The sequence below is a fragment of the Pteropus medius genome, unplaced genomic scaffold, assembly GCF_902729225.1.
Source record: "Pteropus medius unplaced genomic scaffold, Ma_sr-lr_union100, whole genome shotgun sequence".
NCBI lineage: Eukaryota > Metazoa > Chordata > Mammalia > Chiroptera > Pteropodidae > Pteropus > Pteropus medius.
Window position 1 is genome coordinate 30,724,753 of NW_024340849.1, and position 20,206 is coordinate 30,744,958.

The 20,206-nt window shown below is 31.1% G+C and overlaps 1 protein-coding gene and 1 pseudogene across 1 annotated transcript in view; one reads left to right on the forward strand and one right to left on the reverse strand.

The window, feature by feature from the left end:
- The window catches only part of CCDC178 (coiled-coil domain containing 178), a gene marked incomplete at its 5' end in the record, with an annotated part of 313,561 nt that overhangs the window by 44,122 nt on the left and 249,233 nt on the right, over nucleotides 1–20,206 (forward strand). The window contains one exon of the mRNA XM_039846669.1: nucleotides 3,653–3,806. Within this exon, the coding sequence (XP_039702603.1) occupies nucleotides 3,653–3,806 (154 nt within the window). The remainder of the gene's footprint in view (nucleotides 1–3,652; nucleotides 3,807–20,206) is intronic.
- LOC120590265 (uncharacterized) lies at nucleotides 17,605–17,723 on the reverse strand (annotated as a pseudogene).

Consider the following 20,206-nt stretch of genomic DNA (forward strand, 5'->3'; position numbering starts at 1 on the left):
TATTTGCCTGGGATATGTTTTTAGTTCCTTAAATTTCAATATTTTTGAGTCTTCATGTTTTACATACTTCTCTTGTAAACATCATGTAAATAGATTTTTTTTATTTGTTTGAAAACATTTCTTAAGGTAGACCATTAAGTACATTCACAAATCACTAATATATTTGGATTTAAACTACCATGTACTTTATTCCATTTCCCCTATTTCTTTTCCTTTTTTATTGCCTTTTTTTAACTTTAGTTATTGTTATCATTTTTTTTCTTCTAGTTTGGTGATTATACTTCTGTTTCTCTATTCTTTTAGTAGGAAATCCTATTAATTACCACATGTACATTTACATCATCAGGCTCAAACAACTGTTAACCTGGTGGACAAGAAAGGGATTTATGGAAAATTTTACTGTAGTTTTTACCTTACTCTTGAACGTTACTGGCTAGACCCAGTGACTTGCTTCTGATGAATAAAGAAAAATTAATAGACTATCACTTTTATGATTAGATTGTAAAAAACTGACTTTTGTCTTGCTAGCACTCTCTTTTTTGTCCTCTTGCTTATTTATTCTGATGAATTAAGCTGCTGTGCTTTGAGATGCTCTATGGAGAAGTTCATATAACAAGGAAACAGTCTAGGTCTCAGTCCAGCAACCCTTGGGAATCAACCTGATAACAACCAGGAGTGTGATAGGAGGAGTGCTTTACTTATTTTGGTCTGCTTGATCTATCTTTTCTAACATAACTATGTTAAAATCTTATGCTAGTCAATTCATTTTTATGCTGTCAGTATTCATTTTATATATACTTCTAGGCTACATTAAGTGCATATGGGTTCATACATTTTCTATCTTCATAGTGGATTTTCATATATATATTTATGTATATACACATACATTATTTTAATCCTTTTAATATTTCTTTCCTCAAAGTATGCTTTTGTTTGCTATTGATATTTTAAAAGATTCCTTCTGATTAGAATCTCACTGGCACATCTCATTTTATTTCTTTAAAGCCTTTCTGTTTGGTTTTATTTTAGGTCGATTCTTTCAGATTGCATATAACTCATTTCTGTGACTTTATATAAATCTGATAATTTTCTTAATAGATAAATTTACTTTATTTTTATTTACTTATTATTATTGTGAGGTTTATCTGGCTTGCTACTCATGTAGGAAATCCTTAGCTGAGACAATGGGGAGATTTGGCTATATTATTCTATGTTTCTTCAATCTATTAGAAATATTCTCATGGTAATAAGAGGAGTAGAGAAGCAAACATTCACACATGAACTTCATAAGCCTCTAGTTGCATCCCATTTTCTAAAATCTAAGTGACAATGGCAAGTTAAATGGCTAGGCTCAAAGTCAGAGTTAGAGAACCCTACAAAATTACATGGCAAAGGAGTTAGATACAGGAATGAATGAAGACTTGAGACTATAATGCCCTCAGTTTTCCATACTCTTTCTTATTTTGCGTATCTCGAAGCTATCAATTGTTTTTCTATCTCTATTTTTATTTTAATCATTTATCTTTCCATCTTTGTGTATATACATGTGTACATATATTCAGCATTTTATTCTTTTATCTGGCACTAAACAGATTTTAGCCCATATTATAAATACAACAATCTTTATCTTATAACATTTTATAAAAGTTTTTCTCAATTTTGAATATAAAAATTAATTGGTGGTTTGTATAACTAATATTTAAATAAATATGAAGGCACATTTTATTTATTCCTATAGTCATCATTATTTATTACACCATATAACTTTTTCTTTGTTGATTTTCTTCTTATTTAAGTATATTTTCCAAAAGTTCTATTATAAGCTTTAGAGGAGTCATAAATGATTTAGAAAAGAAAATTTGAAAGACATGTTTAATTATTCTTCATTATTTTTTAAATTTGTTGAGAATTAACACATCTACAGAAACATGATTATGTGTGCTATCAAGTTTATAGATCAATGATATTTAAAATATGTATACACTCATGTAACCATGCCCCAAGTTAAGATTTAGAAATTTTCTGACATACTAGATGTTTTCCTTTTTCCTCACAGTCCACACCACTGACCCCGCAAAGAGGTAATCTCCATTCCGACTTCTACCACCATAGTTTTGTCTGTTCTTGAATTCCATATGAATGGGAGCACACAGCATATATTCTTTGGTGTCTTGATTGCTTTACTGTATAGAAACCCTTCACAACAGGGTAGAGTGGTTCTTCCCATTTTATTCTTCTAAATTTATTCTGATTTATCAGATATGGAATGATGAAATCTAAACTACCAGTGAGAGCAAACCTAGCAGCAAACTGTCACATTGAAAGATCCTTAAAAGGCTGAGGAATTGGTGACATCAACTTCTTCGGGAAATAGAGATAAGAAACAACTAAAATAACACTTAATCTGCCTTATTTTGTAACTGGGCAATTATCCATGGCTTACTTAAAATCTATAGTTTATTATCTGGACTGGGGAAAATAAATACCATTGAGAGAAAAATTAATTTCAAAAGACGTAAATTTAATCAAACTTAAGCATTTTGAATGCTGAGCTTCCCTACCTCTCATTATCTACTTGGCTTCTAAAATTCTAGTAGGGAGACCTGTACTCTCCAAACATGGAAATGTAAAGAAGAATATTCTTGCCTACTTATTTGTTGCTTTAATTTTTCATTTATGCATTAAAGTTATGTCTTTCAGTTTCATTTGACTCTACCTCTAAAATCAGGGTGCGTGCATGAGAACCGAGGTGAATTCAATAAGCCCACCATACATTTATTGGCCATTGGCATTTATTCTCTTTTGAATGTTTATCTTGTTTGCTCATTTGCCTATTGGGTATTTTTTCTATTGCATATTGGTTTGTAGAATTTTATTACCACAAGTGATTTACTCTTTTATCTCTTATATGGGTTTTAAATAAATTGCCTAGTTTATTATTTTGTTTATAACATCTTTAAAAAAAGTTGGAGTTATCTATATTGCTTGCCATGTTTTATGAAAATGATAACTTTATCATTTTCCCTTTGTATATTTTTCACATATTAAACCATAACAACATTATCTAAGGAAACTTTTATGTTTGGAATGTGTTTTCTACCTACCAGATAAGAAAAAGGATTGTGTGGTTCACAGGTTACCACTGGTCTTCTTTGTGGAAGATCACATAGGAGCAAAGAACTCCTTGGCAATTACCTCCCTTTAAACAAGTGCCTTGCTTTCCGAAGCTGCAGTTTCTTCTATTTTATCTCTAAGACTGTATGGTCTTTTAACATCTACATTGTCTTTTCTTGCCTTTTTTTTTTTTTTCCTTGCTTTTCCATCCCTGTACTACCCAGACTCTGAATCATGGGTGCTTAGGTCTCTCACTTAAAATCAAATCAAAAGGCGATTTATTATAAATAATTTATAAATCACTTTTCTCTCAATTCCTTTACACTGGAAACGTAAATACTACTGGTGAATATTTCTCTCACTATTTACTTCTTGATATCTAAGTGGCACTTTTCATGAGTTGCTTTGGGATGGGAGAACTTTTAGGAATATATAAATTTCATTGATTTACATCGTCAGAAGCTAATTTAAATATACCTAATTTTAAATTTAATTTTTCTTTCAATGTGGATAAAATCAACTGTTTTTTCTCTCTTAGGAAAGAGATAGAAAACATTAACAATTTATGTAACTACTACAGTAAATTAATACAAAATGTTAATGTTACTATTGAGGAGAATGAAGAGGCAGTGACTGAAGCATTGAAGGAAACAAAGACATCAAAAGACGAATTATCTGCTTTATCTAAAGTGGTGAGTTTTCATGTTTAAAAATAAAAAAAAAATTCTGATTTTCGTTTTGAACCATGGCTATTAAAACTTATTCTCTATCAATAATTACAAAGCAGTTAGCCAATTTTCTCTCTATATTGGTTTTCTATAGCTACATAGCAAATTACTAAAATTTTAGTAGCTTAAAACAGCATCTATTTATTATCTCAGAGTTACTCTGGGTCATGGCTCAGCTGATTCTTCTGCTCCAGGTCTTCCAAGACTGAAATCAAGGTGTCATTTTTTTCCTGGGGCCTCCAGGATGAATTTGCTTTTAGGCTCATTCAGTTTCGGCAAGATACAGTGGTTTTAGAATTGAGGTCCTTGTTCTTTGGTGACAGTCAGCCTCAGATCATTCTCTATTTTTAGAGGTTGCTTGCAACCCCTGGCTGATGGTTCCTTTCATCTTTAAACCAGGAAGGGTAGATTGAGTCCTGTTACTCTTGGTACCACTTTGACCTTCCTTTGTGACTCATCTTTCCTGTCTTCCTCTTCTGCCACATCTCATTCACTATAATAAAAAGAAATAATATAAAAGGAAATTATGAAATGGTAAAAAGAAATGATAGTATTTTAAAAGGCAATAATACACACACTCTTGTACTAATTTGCATCCTACGTACAGTTAAAACTACGTGGGTTTTTTTTCACTCTCTATTATGGACTCCTTAATTGTATCTTGTTATTTACAAAAATTAATCCATAATTATTTGTGAGCTGAGTATATTTTAATGGCTTTTAGGAGGTCATTTGTATTTACTTTTCTGTGTAAAACCTACTCATAATTTTTCCTTACATGTTGAATGTTTATTTTTTATTGATTTGTAAGAATTTGTTGTATATTATAGATATTAAATATTTTAAATTTACATATGTTAAAAATATTTCACGTAGTCTTCTTTATCTCTTTGTGATAACTTCTAATGAATAAACTTAAATATTAATTTAGTCAAAGTTATAAATAATTTCTTTGGAACTTTGTAGTTTTCTGAACTTTCTTTAGAAATTTTCCTACCTTGAAGTCAAAAAACATTCTGATATTTTATTCCATATGATTTGAAATTTTACTTTTCATATTCACACAATGTTTTTAAATGAAACTATGTTTAAAATATTTAAAATTGAGGGGTTTTTGTCATTTCTTTTATTTATAAGTTTAGAAATAATAAATTCTCGAATTTTAGGAATGCATATTTTGCTTTTTATATGTGAAGCATAATCAATATGAAGTTTATGGGTAATGTGTGAAGTGAGGTTCCATCCAGTCTTTTTTCTTATATATCATAAAAATTGTTACAATGTAATTTATTGTATTTATTTATGTATTAATATTTGGTGCCATCTCTGTCAAATATGAGGTTTCCATATTTGTGTGGTTTCCTTTTTTCATTCTCTTTTTAATTCATTTAGTCTCCTTAACCATCCTTACCTCAGTACTTCATGTCTACATTACTAAACTTCTATAATGAGTTTTGATTATTATGGTGAATCCCTCAATTTTGTATTTCTTTATGATTTTTAGGTTATACTCCCTTTTTTCCCCCCCTTTTGTATAAATTTCAATGTTATTATGCTCATTTCCTTTAGAAAGTTTATTTGAGTTATGATTAGAATCACATTTATTCATGGATTAAGTGATACAGAAATGACATCTTTACAATGGGGATCCCTAAACATAAACATGATCTACCTATCCATTTATTTGGATAGTTTTTCTAAACTGGGCCTTAATTTCTTCGGAACTTTGTAGAAGGCAAATGCTCTCTGCAAAGTCAGCCTGTGATTAGTCTTGGACAAATTAACACTTATATCTCCACTGAATTTTAAATTTATTTTTTAAATTGATTTTTAATGTAATTTTAATTTGTTCCTAAAGGTTCTATGTGGTAGATATTATTTATAATTTGTTAAGGCTTAATTTGTGTCCTGCTGTATGGTTAATTTGCATAAATACTTTATTTGGTAAAAATGTTTTCTTGGATAGTGATATGCAATTCTACTTTACGAATTGTGCTTATTGTGTTATTTAAATCTTTTATATTTCTGATTTATTTTCAGACTGATATATACGAGCTGTATTAAAATATCTCAGTATGATAGAAGGTTTCTTTACTATTTTTCTGTCTGTATTTTTGCTTTATAATTTGAAGCCATGCTTTTAGATGAAACTAAGTTTGGAATGTTTAGAATTGAGTTTTTCATATGATATATTTTATTTATGCATTTTAAGCTACAAATTATTAAAATTTTGGAATGTATATTTAACTTACTGGATGCGAAGTATAATCAACATCTTTAACTTCTTCCTGAATGGTTTAAGGACCTTAAGATACTTAACTGACATATGTTCTATTTTCCATAGTGTTCTGCCTATCATATTTAATATTTCCTATAGTAGATAATTTCTTATTAATTTATGCAATAAATGTTTGATTATATTTATTCTTAGTTTAACAGTTTGCACACATTTTTTTTATCATATTGCTAATTGGCATTTTGTTGTTACTAAAGTATATCTTTTACAAACTTATTTGGTGAGCTAGATTTGAGATTCTCGAAATGTTTTTTCTCAGAAAACATCTTTATTTTGTTCTCATTCATGCCATCTAGGGAATATGCACCTGAATTAACATGAGAGTGACTTACACCACTGCATGGGCAATGTAGAAGAATCCAGAAATAGGCAAGGCTGAAAACATAAAACTAAAACACACTGGACTGAAGTGACTGAGAAGATGAGATAGGATCAAAGAGTTGAAAGAACCTGATTTTAAATAGATAGTAATACAGATCCCTCCATAATTAGCCCTTCTTTCTCTTTCAAGCTCTTTCTTACTACCCATTCCCTGCTTACTTTATTCCCTTCCTTTATTACTGCAAGACACCAGAATGCATGATGTGCACATTTTTTTTTCCAACTTTTCTTAAACACTATTTCTTCTGATTATAGCATCAGTGTTCAACTCTGCTCATCCTATCAATCCTACCATTGTCTGGCTGCATCCTCTCATTTTTAAAAAAAATTAATTCCCTATGCTGTGATCCCCATTCCTGTGACCATCCATCAGCTACTAATTTGTACTTCTTTAACCCTTCACCCCATTCTCCCAGCCTCCCAAATCCCCTACCCTCTGTCCATCACCAAATCGTCCACTATATTTGCGAGTCTGTTTTTGATTAGTTTGTCCCTTTTATTCCTTAGATTCCACATATAACAGCTTATTTTTATCTGGGAAGCTCTTTATCTGTCCTTAATGATAGCTTTGCTGGATAAATTATTCTTGGTTGTAGATCCTGGGTCTTCATCCTGTTGAATATTTTTTGCCAAGCCCTTCTGTCCTGCATACTTTCTTTTGAGAAATCAGCTGCCAGTCTTATGAGTTTTCCCTTATAAGTGACTATCCATTTTTCTCTTGCTGCTTTTAATATTTAAACTTTGGCATTTTAATTATAATGTATCTTGGTGTGGGCCTCTTTGGATCCCTGATTTTTGGAATTCTTTGGGCTTCCTGGGGTTTTATTTCCTTCACCAGGTTAGGGAACTTTTTCATCATTATTTCTTCAAACAGCTGTTCAACATCTTGATTTTCTTCAGTTATGCCAATCAGATGGATATTTGGACCCTTAATAGTGTCTCATATGTTCCTTAAATTATTTTTATAGTCTTGGCATCTTATCTCTTGCCATTCTGATTGAGTGTCCTTGGCTTTCTTATCCTTTAGATAGGGCATTTGATCCTTCCCTTTATTCACTTTGCTTATTCCTTTGTTTACTCCATTTAATATACTTCTCATCTCAGATAACGTGTTCTTCATTTTAGACTGGTTCCCTTTTATAATTTCCATTTCCACTTTTATGTTTTTTATCTGTGTTGATTTTCTACACTTCCCAAAAGTTCATTGAGCATCTTTATAACCAGTGTTTTGAACTCTACATCTGATAGATTACTTGACTCCATTATATCTAGATCTCTGTTCTGTTCTCTCATATGGTTTCTGCTTCTTTGTCTTCCCATTTTGACTGCCTTTCCATGTCTGTTTCTGTGTACTAAGCAAAGCTCCTAAGTCTCCTGGTCTTATTAGTGTGGATTTATGAAGTAGGTGTCCAGTGGCATAGTCCTGAGAGGGGTTCAGCTGCAGGCCAAATTTGGTCCAAGCCTCTGCCCCTCTGGGGCCACCTGTTAAGATTCAGCAAGTAATCCACAGATGCTCTGCTTATAGTTGCCTCAAAGGCCATACCAGAAACTGAGGCCAGCTCTTCAGTAAGGAGCACCTGACTCGCTGAGGATACACATGGATGTGGCTTGGGTGGGGCCACGAGTTGGGGAAGGTGGGGTTTCCGGGAATCCTCTGAGCAGAGCGACCTCTGTTATCCAGTTTGATGACTTCACAGCTATGGTGGCGCTGTGTCCAGAGCATTGGTATGGGGTAGGGCTCAACAGGGAATAAGAGATACTGCCAGCACTTCTGTACAGAGCAAGTCTTGCCTAGGCCCTCACTCCGACAATGTCTCCCTGTATATCCCTGGTGTCCCCTGCACGCTGCCAAATCGGCACAGGTGGTGAAAATCTGCTCATGGATGTGGCCCCTTTAAGAGGCTTCTGCTGCTGCTGCCGCAGCCTCTTTTTCAGTCAGCCGCCGGAGACCTGGCGGCCCCCTGTCCTTGTCCTGTCCTACCTCTGCCATTACAGGGTGATTTCTTGGATTTCTACCTAGTTGTATGGCTTGTTCATTTAGATCCCAAACGATTTTTCCTTGCTGCTGCTCCTTGTTTCCATCACAACTTTGATTTGGTCGCCAGAGGGATGAACAGAGCCAATATCATCTACGCCATTTTTTCCCCTCTCTGCATCTTCTCATTTTAAACTTCAGCTTGAAAGGAGAAAAGTCCTTGCTGAAACCATCTTTCTGCTTTGAACTCTAATTGCACTTTGTGGTTCCTACCATACTGGTACTCAGTATAGTCTATTGAAATCAATGATCACTTGTCTACTTCTTTTTAGACTATAAGGTCTTTAAAAGCAAGAGATGAATTGTGATTTTTTTCTTTGCATAACTTGTATGCCTGTCCCATATTAGGCACTCAGTAAAATGTCATATTAGGCACTTAAAAAAGCCAGATTAGGCTTGTAGAATGACTGAGTTAACCAATGAATAAATGAAAGAAAAAGGAAGAAAAGAAGGGAAATGAAGGGAGGAAATGAGGGAGGGAGGGAGGAAGATTAAATGAGGGAGAAAAACTTTACCTTCTGAGTCTGGAAAGAACTTGATGAGGTAAAGTGGAAAGTGGAGAGTAGAAACATTAAAATATTCCTCAATGATTTGAAAGAATATATATAGCTTTTCTACATACAATTTCTTTCTAGGAACTGCTATAAGCGTCAAGAAAGTATAGCACAACTAATAAAATTTTTAAAAATGTTATGTAGTGTTGTCAAAGAGTTATGACCCCAGTTTCTTAATCATGCTGAGATTTATCATCTATAAAAATATCACTATTAATAAAGTATTCTGAATGAGGGGAAATTCCTCCTAAACCTACAATCACTTTTTTATTTCTTTGATCACCTCTAAAATGGCAAGTCTGGCCCTCCACAACAAAATGTTATTTTCGATGAGATATTGTGAATATTTATAAAGTTACAATAGTTTTTAATTTTAGAAGTTATTTGGGAACTATCATACTTTCTTGGGAAGATGAGAACATGATTAAGTTTAGATATATTTGTTTTTTTCTGCATTTTGCTCATTGTAAAAACTGTTAAACTAGATTTTCAGAGTGCGTATCAGACATTAAATTAAAAGCAATGATGTGCATCATTTCATGCATTATTTTTTGGTATGCAATTGAAACTTCTAATTCAAGATAAAATAAAAGATTTGTGCTGCCTAATTGGACATACAATCTAACCAGTTTTTTAAAATTTCAAGGCATTTGTGCATCCAATTTAGAGACTTTACTCATTAACATGCTTTTCTCTAATTCGTGTCGTCATTGTATCTGTGCATACACATTTTTCCCCTCTCGTTTCTATAATCAGTGCCTTTTGTTAACCAGAAAACATTTGAAATTGGTTAAATACTTTAAAAATATTGTCAAAATCAAATTCTTTTAAATATAAAAATAAAGATTTTTTATAAATTCTTTTCCATGTTTTCTTTGAGGTTTACCCCTCCTATAGTTCAGAATTTTTGTTCTAGAATATGATTTTTTTTATCTATAATTCTTAGTTTACTGTGATATATATATTTTATATATATATATAAATGTATAAAATAAATAGCCATCTACATTTTATCCAGGCATTTGAAAAGATAATAAAAATAACTTTTAAGATTTAGAAATCCTTCATGATTTTCATATTTTATTGAACAATGACAGTCACACAAAATTATTTTTTATATCAGTTTACAGATAAAGGTTGTAAATAAGTAAATTCCTTTTTTGTATATATGCTGATATTTTCTTTTTGGATGTTGTTTTTACTAATAGAAATTTATTATTTGTTACTAACTTATTGGTCTATATACCATACAGTATAAATTAAATACCACAAAACACCCAATCAAACTATGCATTTTAATTCATATTTTTAACTCAAATTATTTCAGATTAAACAATTTATTTCTTAAAAATAGATAAACCAATAATTATGACTAATACTATCAATTTACCAAATAGGAAATCAGTCTATAGAGGCTGAGTGATTATGTCATGGATACAAAGCTAGAACCAAATTACAGTGCAATTTTTTGATATTGTTTCATTATACCATATTCATGTGTTATATGGATATAATGTGATAAATATAAAAATACATATTGCTAATTTTTTCATCACAAAGTTTCAATCTTTTATTATTTGTATACTTTTGGTTGCCTATGTATAAAATATGAAATAGCATCTATTAAATTAGCTTTCTTTATTTCATTCTTATTTTAAAGAAGTGCTTAATGTCACCTAAATGTTGATTTCAAATACATGCTCATAACCTGATAAAATTAAAAAAAAAATTCAGGCTATATAAATTACATATCAAGAATAGATGTTAACTTAAACAAAATGCTTTGTGAGCATCTGTGAAGGTGATTTTAAAGAGTTTCTCATTTGACCTGTTGAAATGATATATTAATATTACACTGTTTTTAAATTCTTGGGATGAATTCTGCTTGTTTATAGTTTATCGTCCTTTTAATTACTGCAGAGTTTTATTTGCAAGTATATTATTGAAGCTTTTGCAGCTATAAGTTAGTCTGTATTCCAGTGTTCTTAATTTGTGCTCTATTTCATAGATTTTCTTATCAATGGATTGTGAAGCTTTCATTTCTTTCTTATTACCCAAGAAATTAATATAAATTTAAATAACTTCTTTTTGAAAGTTCGATCTAACGCTGGTGAAAATATAACTCTGGTGTTTTTTAAAGTTATTTGAATTATTGTTTCATTTTCATGGACAGTTATTTCATTTCATCACATGATGGGTCTTACTAGGCTATATGTTTTCTCTTGAGTTAATTCATAATTTTTAATGGCCCTAGAAATAATCCAAATTGATTAAGGTTTTCAAATGTATTATCATAACATGGTATAGAATGCTCTCTTTTGTGTATCTCTTATTTCTAATGTATATGTATTTTTTACTTCTTATATTAGATATTCAAATTTTTAAAAATTGATTTAAAAATTGAGATGGCTCTTGAATTTAATAATTCTAGTTTTCCAACTTTTAAAATGCTAATATGAATCTTCAATAATATATGCTATTATAGTTAATAATTTTGTTCTTGTTTCTCTAGGTTTATTCTATTTCTTTTTACTTTTCACTCTCGTTTTGAATGTTTAATGCTTTTGTCTTTAAATCTTTTCCTAAGAGCTACAGTTGTATTTCTTGTCACTCTTTGCAGTAAATCTCCTTGAAAGGATTCTATATGCACTGTCTCTGATTTCTCTCTTTGCATTCCGACTTCAGATTATTTCCAGTCAGGTTTTCACACCACACTACCCTGCGATTCTACTAATGGATCCAAATTTTCTTCCTTATGATTCTCATAAAATCTAGTGGGATTTATTACACAAACTATTATCCAAAAGTTTTTTAAGGCACTTTTGAATGTCACAAATGCTCAATGTTATTCCTCAAAGTTTAGAATATACTCATGTAAGTAGAAGAAAATATCAATCTATGATCTCATTATCCAGATGTAGTTACTATTAATATTTCATTGTATATAAACAGGCCTTGTAATATATTTTAAAAGCATATTACATGCATACAGTAATATTTCTAATATTAAAACTTATTTCAATATAATCTTATATTTTACAATATAATTTCAGCGATCTCCTGAGAGTTTCCTAATCCTTTGTTATTAGACATTTAGGATGTTTTCAATTTTTAAGTATTATAAACAAAGCTATGATAAATATCTCTACAACTTTTAAATATTAATGTAACTACTCATTGTTAAAAAAAATATTGTTATGAAAAATAATCAAAGTTGTATTATGTTATATATTAGAAGCTCAAATAAGAATCATGTGCCTTATATTTCTGATAAAGCTTAAATGATTTGCTTGCATTTTCACATTTTCCAAATTTTTAAAATTTAACTTCTTTTTTTTAACTCATTTTTTAATGACAGTATTTCTGTTAATTAAACTTCTTGTCTTTCATATCATTAGTCCTGTATAGTTATTGCCTATTAGAACTTGCATGACAACTAGTTTGCAATATAAAATCTGGATTTATATTATTCTTACTCTTTACCTAAGACTATAACTTTAAATGTTGTTGATATTAGCATTGTTTCTTTGAATCTAAAGGAATTTTTGAACATCACTTCATACTGAACCAAAACTACATAGTGACCCTAGGCGTTTACATTATTTTAAATCTAGAAGGTTTTTTCCCCCCTCAGTATCATTTGTGATTTAATACTTAATCCTTAGAATAAAAATTACTTGATTTTGTCTTAAGCAAACTTTATATTGTAAGTGAGATAGTTTTTGGAAATTTTATAATCGATTTGAGTAAAATGGAAAGCTAAGAAAAGTCACTCCTATTGTAATAAATAGCACAGACTTAATATCACTATTATTTTGTATGCACTTGGTGCCATATGATTAACTTTTACATGAAACTATTTATTATGATTTTGTAAATATTATCTTTCTATATTGTCCAAGGGATTTCTGTACTCTATAGTCTTCTCTTAGAGACAATTCTTGTGTATTAAGTACTTTAAATATTTAAATACTTCCTGTAGTATTTTTTAAAAGATAAAAATGCTACAAGGTTCTAAATTCAGTCATTTTCTAGTTGTGTTGGTTTTGTATATGTTAGGAAAAAATCTACATTCTACGTCACTGCTAAAATTTCAGTTAATATGTTCAGATATAATTCACAAATATTCATTCAATTTTAAGTAAAGTTCCTTTTAGAGAACTGTGGTTCACACATCCTTTAGAATAGCAGGGGACTTAAGGATGTTGCCCCTCAATTATCTCAGCATAGCCACAAATAGAGAAGTGATTATCTAAAAAAGATTTCAGACCTGGCCCCGCTATCTAATGGAACACACACGTGCACACACGTATGTATATGAACCTGTCATATATGGGAGAGCCACAATATTCTTGAGAATTTGTATCAGCAAAAAATACTGCCATTTGGACTGAAAGAGGCAGAGTGTAAAATAAAAGAAGACTGTTGGATCCCTGTGTTTTATTGGAAGGAAGCAGGTTGATAAACTAGTTACAAACATGCTACCTTGCATGAAAAAAGAATGGCTCAGGTGGTGAAACCAAGAGCCCAGAAGGTGGAACAAAGAGTCCGGAGGGCACAATGAGATTCCAGAGGGTAGAACTGAGAGTTCTTTCTCTTGGCTGAGGGTAGAAAAAGTCAGAGAGATGTAGCAAAATGTGGAGTCAGAGAGACAGCATGAGAAGCACTCAACTGGCCATTGCTGACTTGAAAATTGAGGGGCCACATAGAAACTGCTAAAGAAAATGAATTTGGCTGACAATCTTAATGGAATTAACAGTGGTTTATCTCCTAGTCTCTGGGGGAGAACTGAGACCAGCTAAAACCTTCATTTCAGTTTGAGACCCTAGGCAGAGTATACACCTGGTCCACTGACATTCTGATCTGCAGAACCATGAACTAACAAATACTATTTTAAGCCAAAAAGTATTATTTTAAGCCAAAAAGGTGATACTATTTTATTTGTTCACTTTCTTCTTGTGTCGTTTAGGAGTGTTTTTTAAAGGTTTCCTCATACAGGGCATCCATACTTTTGAAAAATTTATTCATCATTGATGTTAAATAAGTTTGGTGAACTTGTAATTGGGGATTTTCTCTTTTATTATTTTTCATAAGTGGTTATGTTTGGGTATATGAAGTCAATAATGATAATTCATACTATACTAATTTATTGATTTTAAAATTATTTATGGCAGTTTTATCATCATTTACGTTGGATTTTCCAGGGGTGCTGTTATTTCATCTGCAAATAAAGATGTTATTCCATCATTATTTCTTATGCCATTTAATGTTATCTTTTGATTACTGTAGCCTTGTAGGATGTTTTAAAATTTGGAAGTGTGAATTCTTCAACTTTGTTCTTTCCAAGATTGCTTTGGCTATCCTGGGACTCTCGAGTTTTCATATGAATTTTAGAATATGCTTGTCAGTCTCTGTAAAGTAGTATACTAGGATTTTGAGGAGGATTTTATTGAATCTGTAGTTCAATTAGAGGAGTATTGCCATCTTAACAGTATTTAGTCTTCTTACCCAGGGGTCCCTAACCCTGGGCCTCAGACCAGTACCGGTCCATGGCCTATTAGGAACCAGGCTGTACAACAGGAGGTGAGTGACAGGCTAACAAGCAAAACTTCTGCTGTTTTTGCAGCCACTCCCCAGCGCTAGCATTATCACCTCAGCTCCACCTCACATCATCAGGCATTATATTCTCATAGGAGCACTGGTCCCTGGTGCTAAAAAAGTTGGGGACCACTGTTCTAATCCATGAGCACAGATGTCTTTCTGTTTGTTTAGGTCTCCTTAATCCCTTTCAACCATGTGTTGTAGTTTTTAGTGTACAAGTTTTGTAAATTTTAGTAAAATTTATTTCCTAACAATTTTATTAATTTTGAGGCTATTATAAATGAACTTGTTTTCTTAATTTATCTTTGGGTTGTTACTGCTAGTGTATAGAAATACAACCAGTTTTTGTGTGCTGTACCTTGCAAGTTGTTAAACTTGTTCATTAGACTTTAGTAGTTTTTTGTTTGTTTGTTTGCTTTTGTATATTCCTTAGGATTTTCTATATACAGTACAAATCCTTTTATCTGTTTTATTTCTTCCTCCCCAATCTGAAAGCCATTTATGTCTTTTCATTGCCTAATTACTCTGGCTAGAACTTCAAATACAATACTAAAAATGAGTGGTGAGAGTAAACATCCTGGTTGTCTTCCTGATCTTAGGTGGTAGCATCTGTTTTTCTTTAGTAAGAATGGTGTTTGCTTTCCATCAGTACCTTTTATCAGGCTAAGGAAGTTTCCTTTAATGGTAGTTTTATCATGAAAGGATGTGGGAGTATGTCAAATGACTTTTCTATATCCATTGAGAGGATCAGGTGAACTTGGTCCTTTATTATACTAATATGTTATATAGCATTTACTGATTTTTGTGTGTTGAATCAACCTTGCATTCCTGAGATGAATTCTGCTTGGTCATGGTGTATATTCCTTTTTATGTTACTGGATTCAATTTGTTGAGGATTTTTGTGTCTTCGTAATTAACAGTGGTCTATAGTTGTTTTTTTTTTCTTTTATGATGTTTTTAATATCAGGTAATTTTACCTCATAGAACACTCCTTTTCTATTTTTTAAGAGTTTGTAAAGGACTTGTATTAATTCATCTTTTAACATTTAGTAGAATTCACCAGTGAAGCAATCTGGTCCTGACATCTTTGTGGGAAGTTTTTTGATTATTAATCTTTTTTCTTGTTATAGATGTATTCAGATTTTCTATTTCTTTTTGAGTCAGTTTTGATAATTTATGTCTTTTTAGGAATTTGCCCGTTTTATCTTATTACTTTATAATTTGTCGGCATGAATGTTTTGTAGTATTACATTATAATCATTTTTATTTCTGTATGGTTAAGAGAAATGTCTCTTCTTTAATTTCTGATTTTAGTAATTTGAGACTTTTCTTTTTTTGGCCAGGGTATCTACAGTTTTCTCAAATTTCTTGGCCTTTTCAAAGAAACAACTTTTGGTTTTATTGATTCTAGCCTCTTTCTCTCTCTCTCTGTCTCCTAGAATTCGTTTATTTCCACTCTAATCTTTATTATTTTTCTCTTCAATTCTGCCAATTTGTTGCTTTATGTATTTTAGGCTTTGTTGTTTGGTGCATATTTATTTGTTATTGTTATGTCTTTTTGATTAATCGACTATTTACAATTTTTATTCAAAAGTTTTTTTTTTTTTATCAGCTATTAATATAGCCACTCTAGTTCTCCTTGGCTACTGTTTTCATGGTATTTCTTTTCCAACCTTTTACTTTCAACATATTTATTTCTAAATCTAAAATATGTCTCTAGTAGACAATATATGACAAGATTATTTTTTATAAAAAATGTATTTTGTCAGTCTCTATAGCTCGATTGAAGTATTTAATCCATTTACATGTTAATGTAATTATTGATAAGGTAAGATTTATGTCTGCTATTTTGCTATGTTTCCTTTGTCTCACAAATTCACATTTTCTCTATTACTCCATTACTACTTTTGTTGCATTAAATAGATATTTCTTAGAGCACCATTTCAATTGCCTTGTTATTTATTTTACTATATATTTTAAAATAATTTTCCTAGTAGTATCCCTGTGATTACAAATAATACCTTAATTTAGAAAAGACTGTATTTTGGATTAATACTAACTTGATTTCATTAGTACACAAGGTCTTTGCTTCCTCTTCTAGAGCATCTTACCTTTCCCCATTTGTTTGTACTCTTATTGTACAAATTACATTCTCATACATGTATAGCTATCAACAAATTTGTAATTACTACTTTATGTCATTGTCTTTTAAATCAGGTAAGAAAAAAAGTATTACAAAATAATGCATTTATACCAGTTTTTATATCTATATAGTTACGTTTACTAATTCTCTTTATTTCTTCTTCTTTATTCAAGTTATTTTGTAGTGTTCTTTCTTTAAGCCTGGAGAACTCCCTTTTGTATTTTTTATAGGACAGACCTGCTATTGACAAATTTTCTGTTTTTGATTATATGGCAATATCCTAATTTCGTATTCATTCTTAAATGATAGTTTTGCTTGATATGGGACTCTTGGTTCCTTTTTTTTCTCTACTTCGAATATGTTAGCATATACCTTTTGGCCCCATGGTTATGGATGATAAAACAAGTATTACTCTTATGAAGATCCTTTGTGTGAGAAATGTTACTTCTCTCTTGCTATATCTTTGTTGATATTTTCTATTTGGTGAAACATCATCTTCATGCTTTCCCTTTAGTTTCTTAGACAGTTACCTTTAGCTTTTTGCACATATTTAAAATAGCTGATTAGACTAATAAATTCAATAGCTAAGCTTCTGCTGGGACAGTTTCCATTGAGTGCCTTTTTTCTTTTATATGCTCTATCTTGTTTTTTGTTTGTTTGTTTGTTTGTTTTTTAAGGAAAGGCAACCCTTGGTTGACCTCACAGATTGCAAGGACCTTGTCAGCTTACAATCCCTTATTTTTTATTTTTTATGCCTACAGCACCTGGTCTTCCTAGGTGGTCTCCCATCCAAGTACTAACCAGGCCTGACTCTGCTTTGCTTTCAAGATCAGTCGGGATCAGGCTTGTTCAAGGTGGTATGGCCGTAGACCATTTTTCTGTTTTTATGCATGCATGTTCCATAATATTTTTTTGAAAACTGGACATTTTACATAATATACTGTAGTAATTATGTAATCTTATTACAGGTTATATAATTACCATAGTAACTATGTAATCTGTTGTAACACTGTAAATAAGATTCTCATTCCTCCCCAGGGTTTGTTCCTGTTTCTGTTGGAGCTGTTACTTTTTTAGTGACCTTTATGAGTAAGTTCTATAAAATCTGTTTTCTTTGTTATATATAGCCACTGAAGTATCTTCTCAGTTATCTTAGTGATCTCTTAATGATTGGACAATGATCCTTAAAAATCTGGAAACAATAAATCTCCCTGTCTTTGCTAAGAGGCTTTGTATGCTTGTTAAGGCACATCCTCAATACTCATCCAGGTAGTTGTTAACTCTGCCTTAGTTTTCACTTTTTGCTTTTATAGAATCTCAAGATCAGACAGAGGTGAGGACTTAAAGGGCTCCTCCAGCATTATCAGAGCACTTGAATAGCCCTGGGCTCTCACACATCTCTGTGCATTTGTAGCCTTCTAGTTTCCCAGGAATATGTTGGAGCTTTTCAGAGCCACTATAGACACATCATTCTCTTCAAAAGCTTTTGTTTTTAGGTTTATTGGTTGCTCTATTGTTTGTCCCAATTGTTATCCACAAAGATGGCCACAAAACTAATCAATTGCCTGTGATTTTTTTTTCTTTTTCTTTTTTTGATAATCACACTTTGGGAAAAAACTTTCAAGGGGAGATTTTTTGTACTGGGTGAGCTCTGTGTCAAGTCAAATATAGACATCCTTGCAAGTGGAGTCTTCCAAAAAAAAACAAGACAGGTCAAATAATGATAATTCTGATAGAATGAAACTTGAAAGGCATTCCTGTTCTGTTCTACAACTTCTGGTGGCTTCCTGACTGCTGGTATTTTCAATAAATGTGGGATGTTATTCTTCAGGGCTACCACGACCAAAGGAGGGAGGGATTAGGATAAGTTTAAACACTACAAAGCTCATACTTCTTAATAAAATTAAGCTTTATTTTAATAAGTGCTCCTCAGATTGCTACAAGCCTTCAGTTAATCTCCAGAGTTCTGAGAAAGCTAATTTTGATATTTTTTTAGCCAGTTTTCTCATTATCTTTATAGAGGAGAGTTTGCAGATATTCATGTTCTGCTATTTTCACTGATGCCTTTCACTAGGACTGTATCTTGGAATTTAAGGCTTTATTTCACCTTTGTAACAGTCTTACTATTCTTTCAATCTTGTTTATTGTAAAATATGCTGTCAAATATGCCCTTGGATCTTCTTGGTTTACTGGGCAAGATGACATTCTCCTTTAGCCCAAATTTATACAAATAAACTCATATTGATTATTTTAATAATTTGTATTGTGTTTGCATTTAGACTTTTATTCATCCGAAATTTATTTTTGTTATAATGTAAGTTAGAGGTGAAGTCAAGAAACCACTTTCTTTTTTTTCAAAAATAAATTCTACATTATTTCAGTCCCATTAAAATAAATGATTTCTCTCACTGAATTCCAATACCACTTTTAAAAATATTAATTCAAATCTATTTCAGGGCTCTAGTTTTTCCCTCTGATTTTATTACAATGCCAAAATAAATGCTGTTTTGTTATAATGGTATTACAGGATGTTTTAATATCTGGTAGCAAATTTCCAACATTATTCTTATTTTCCATATACCTCTTGGGTACTGTCATATATCTTTTCTTCTATACTAACTTTATTTTATTCAGTTTGAAAGAGAATACTTTATTATTATACATTATATTAATTTTGGGATAACTGACATTTTATTAAGCCTTTGCATGACATATTATTCTTTTATGTGGGTCTTGATTTAAACTTTTAAATAAGAATTTGTGTTTGCTTTATATAAGTTCTTCCTTTACTATTGATTTTATTTTCAAATATTTTATATTTAATGACAGAGGTTTTTAAGTATTGTCCCTATTTTTAGCATACTAAGAGCTATTATTTCCCATATGCTTATATATAACTATTTTACCAAAATCATTTATTGTAGTTTTAGATAGAATCTTTTGTTTCCCTAGATATTAGATGATACAATCTAAATTTGAAGGCTATTACCTTTTCATATTCGATATTATAATAGTAACATCTGGTTTTATTATCTAATTGCATTTAGCTAACTTTCACAAAACATGATTAATAATAGTGTTTAGAAAAGATTATGTTCTCATTCTTGAGTTCAGTGGGCATACCTTTAGCAGTTTATGATTTACTTTGATAATTTCTGTTGGTTCTTTATATTATATTGGTAGTTTTTCCTTGTACTAGTTTAAAAATTATGGAAACTAGAAAGTGAATATGTAAAATTGCTACTTTGTGAAGTGTTGGCCATATTCACGTTATTTCCTCATTTAATTTGTTGATGTGATAAATTATGATTTAAATTTTCTAATTTTTATCACAATATAATGCATTTTATTTTA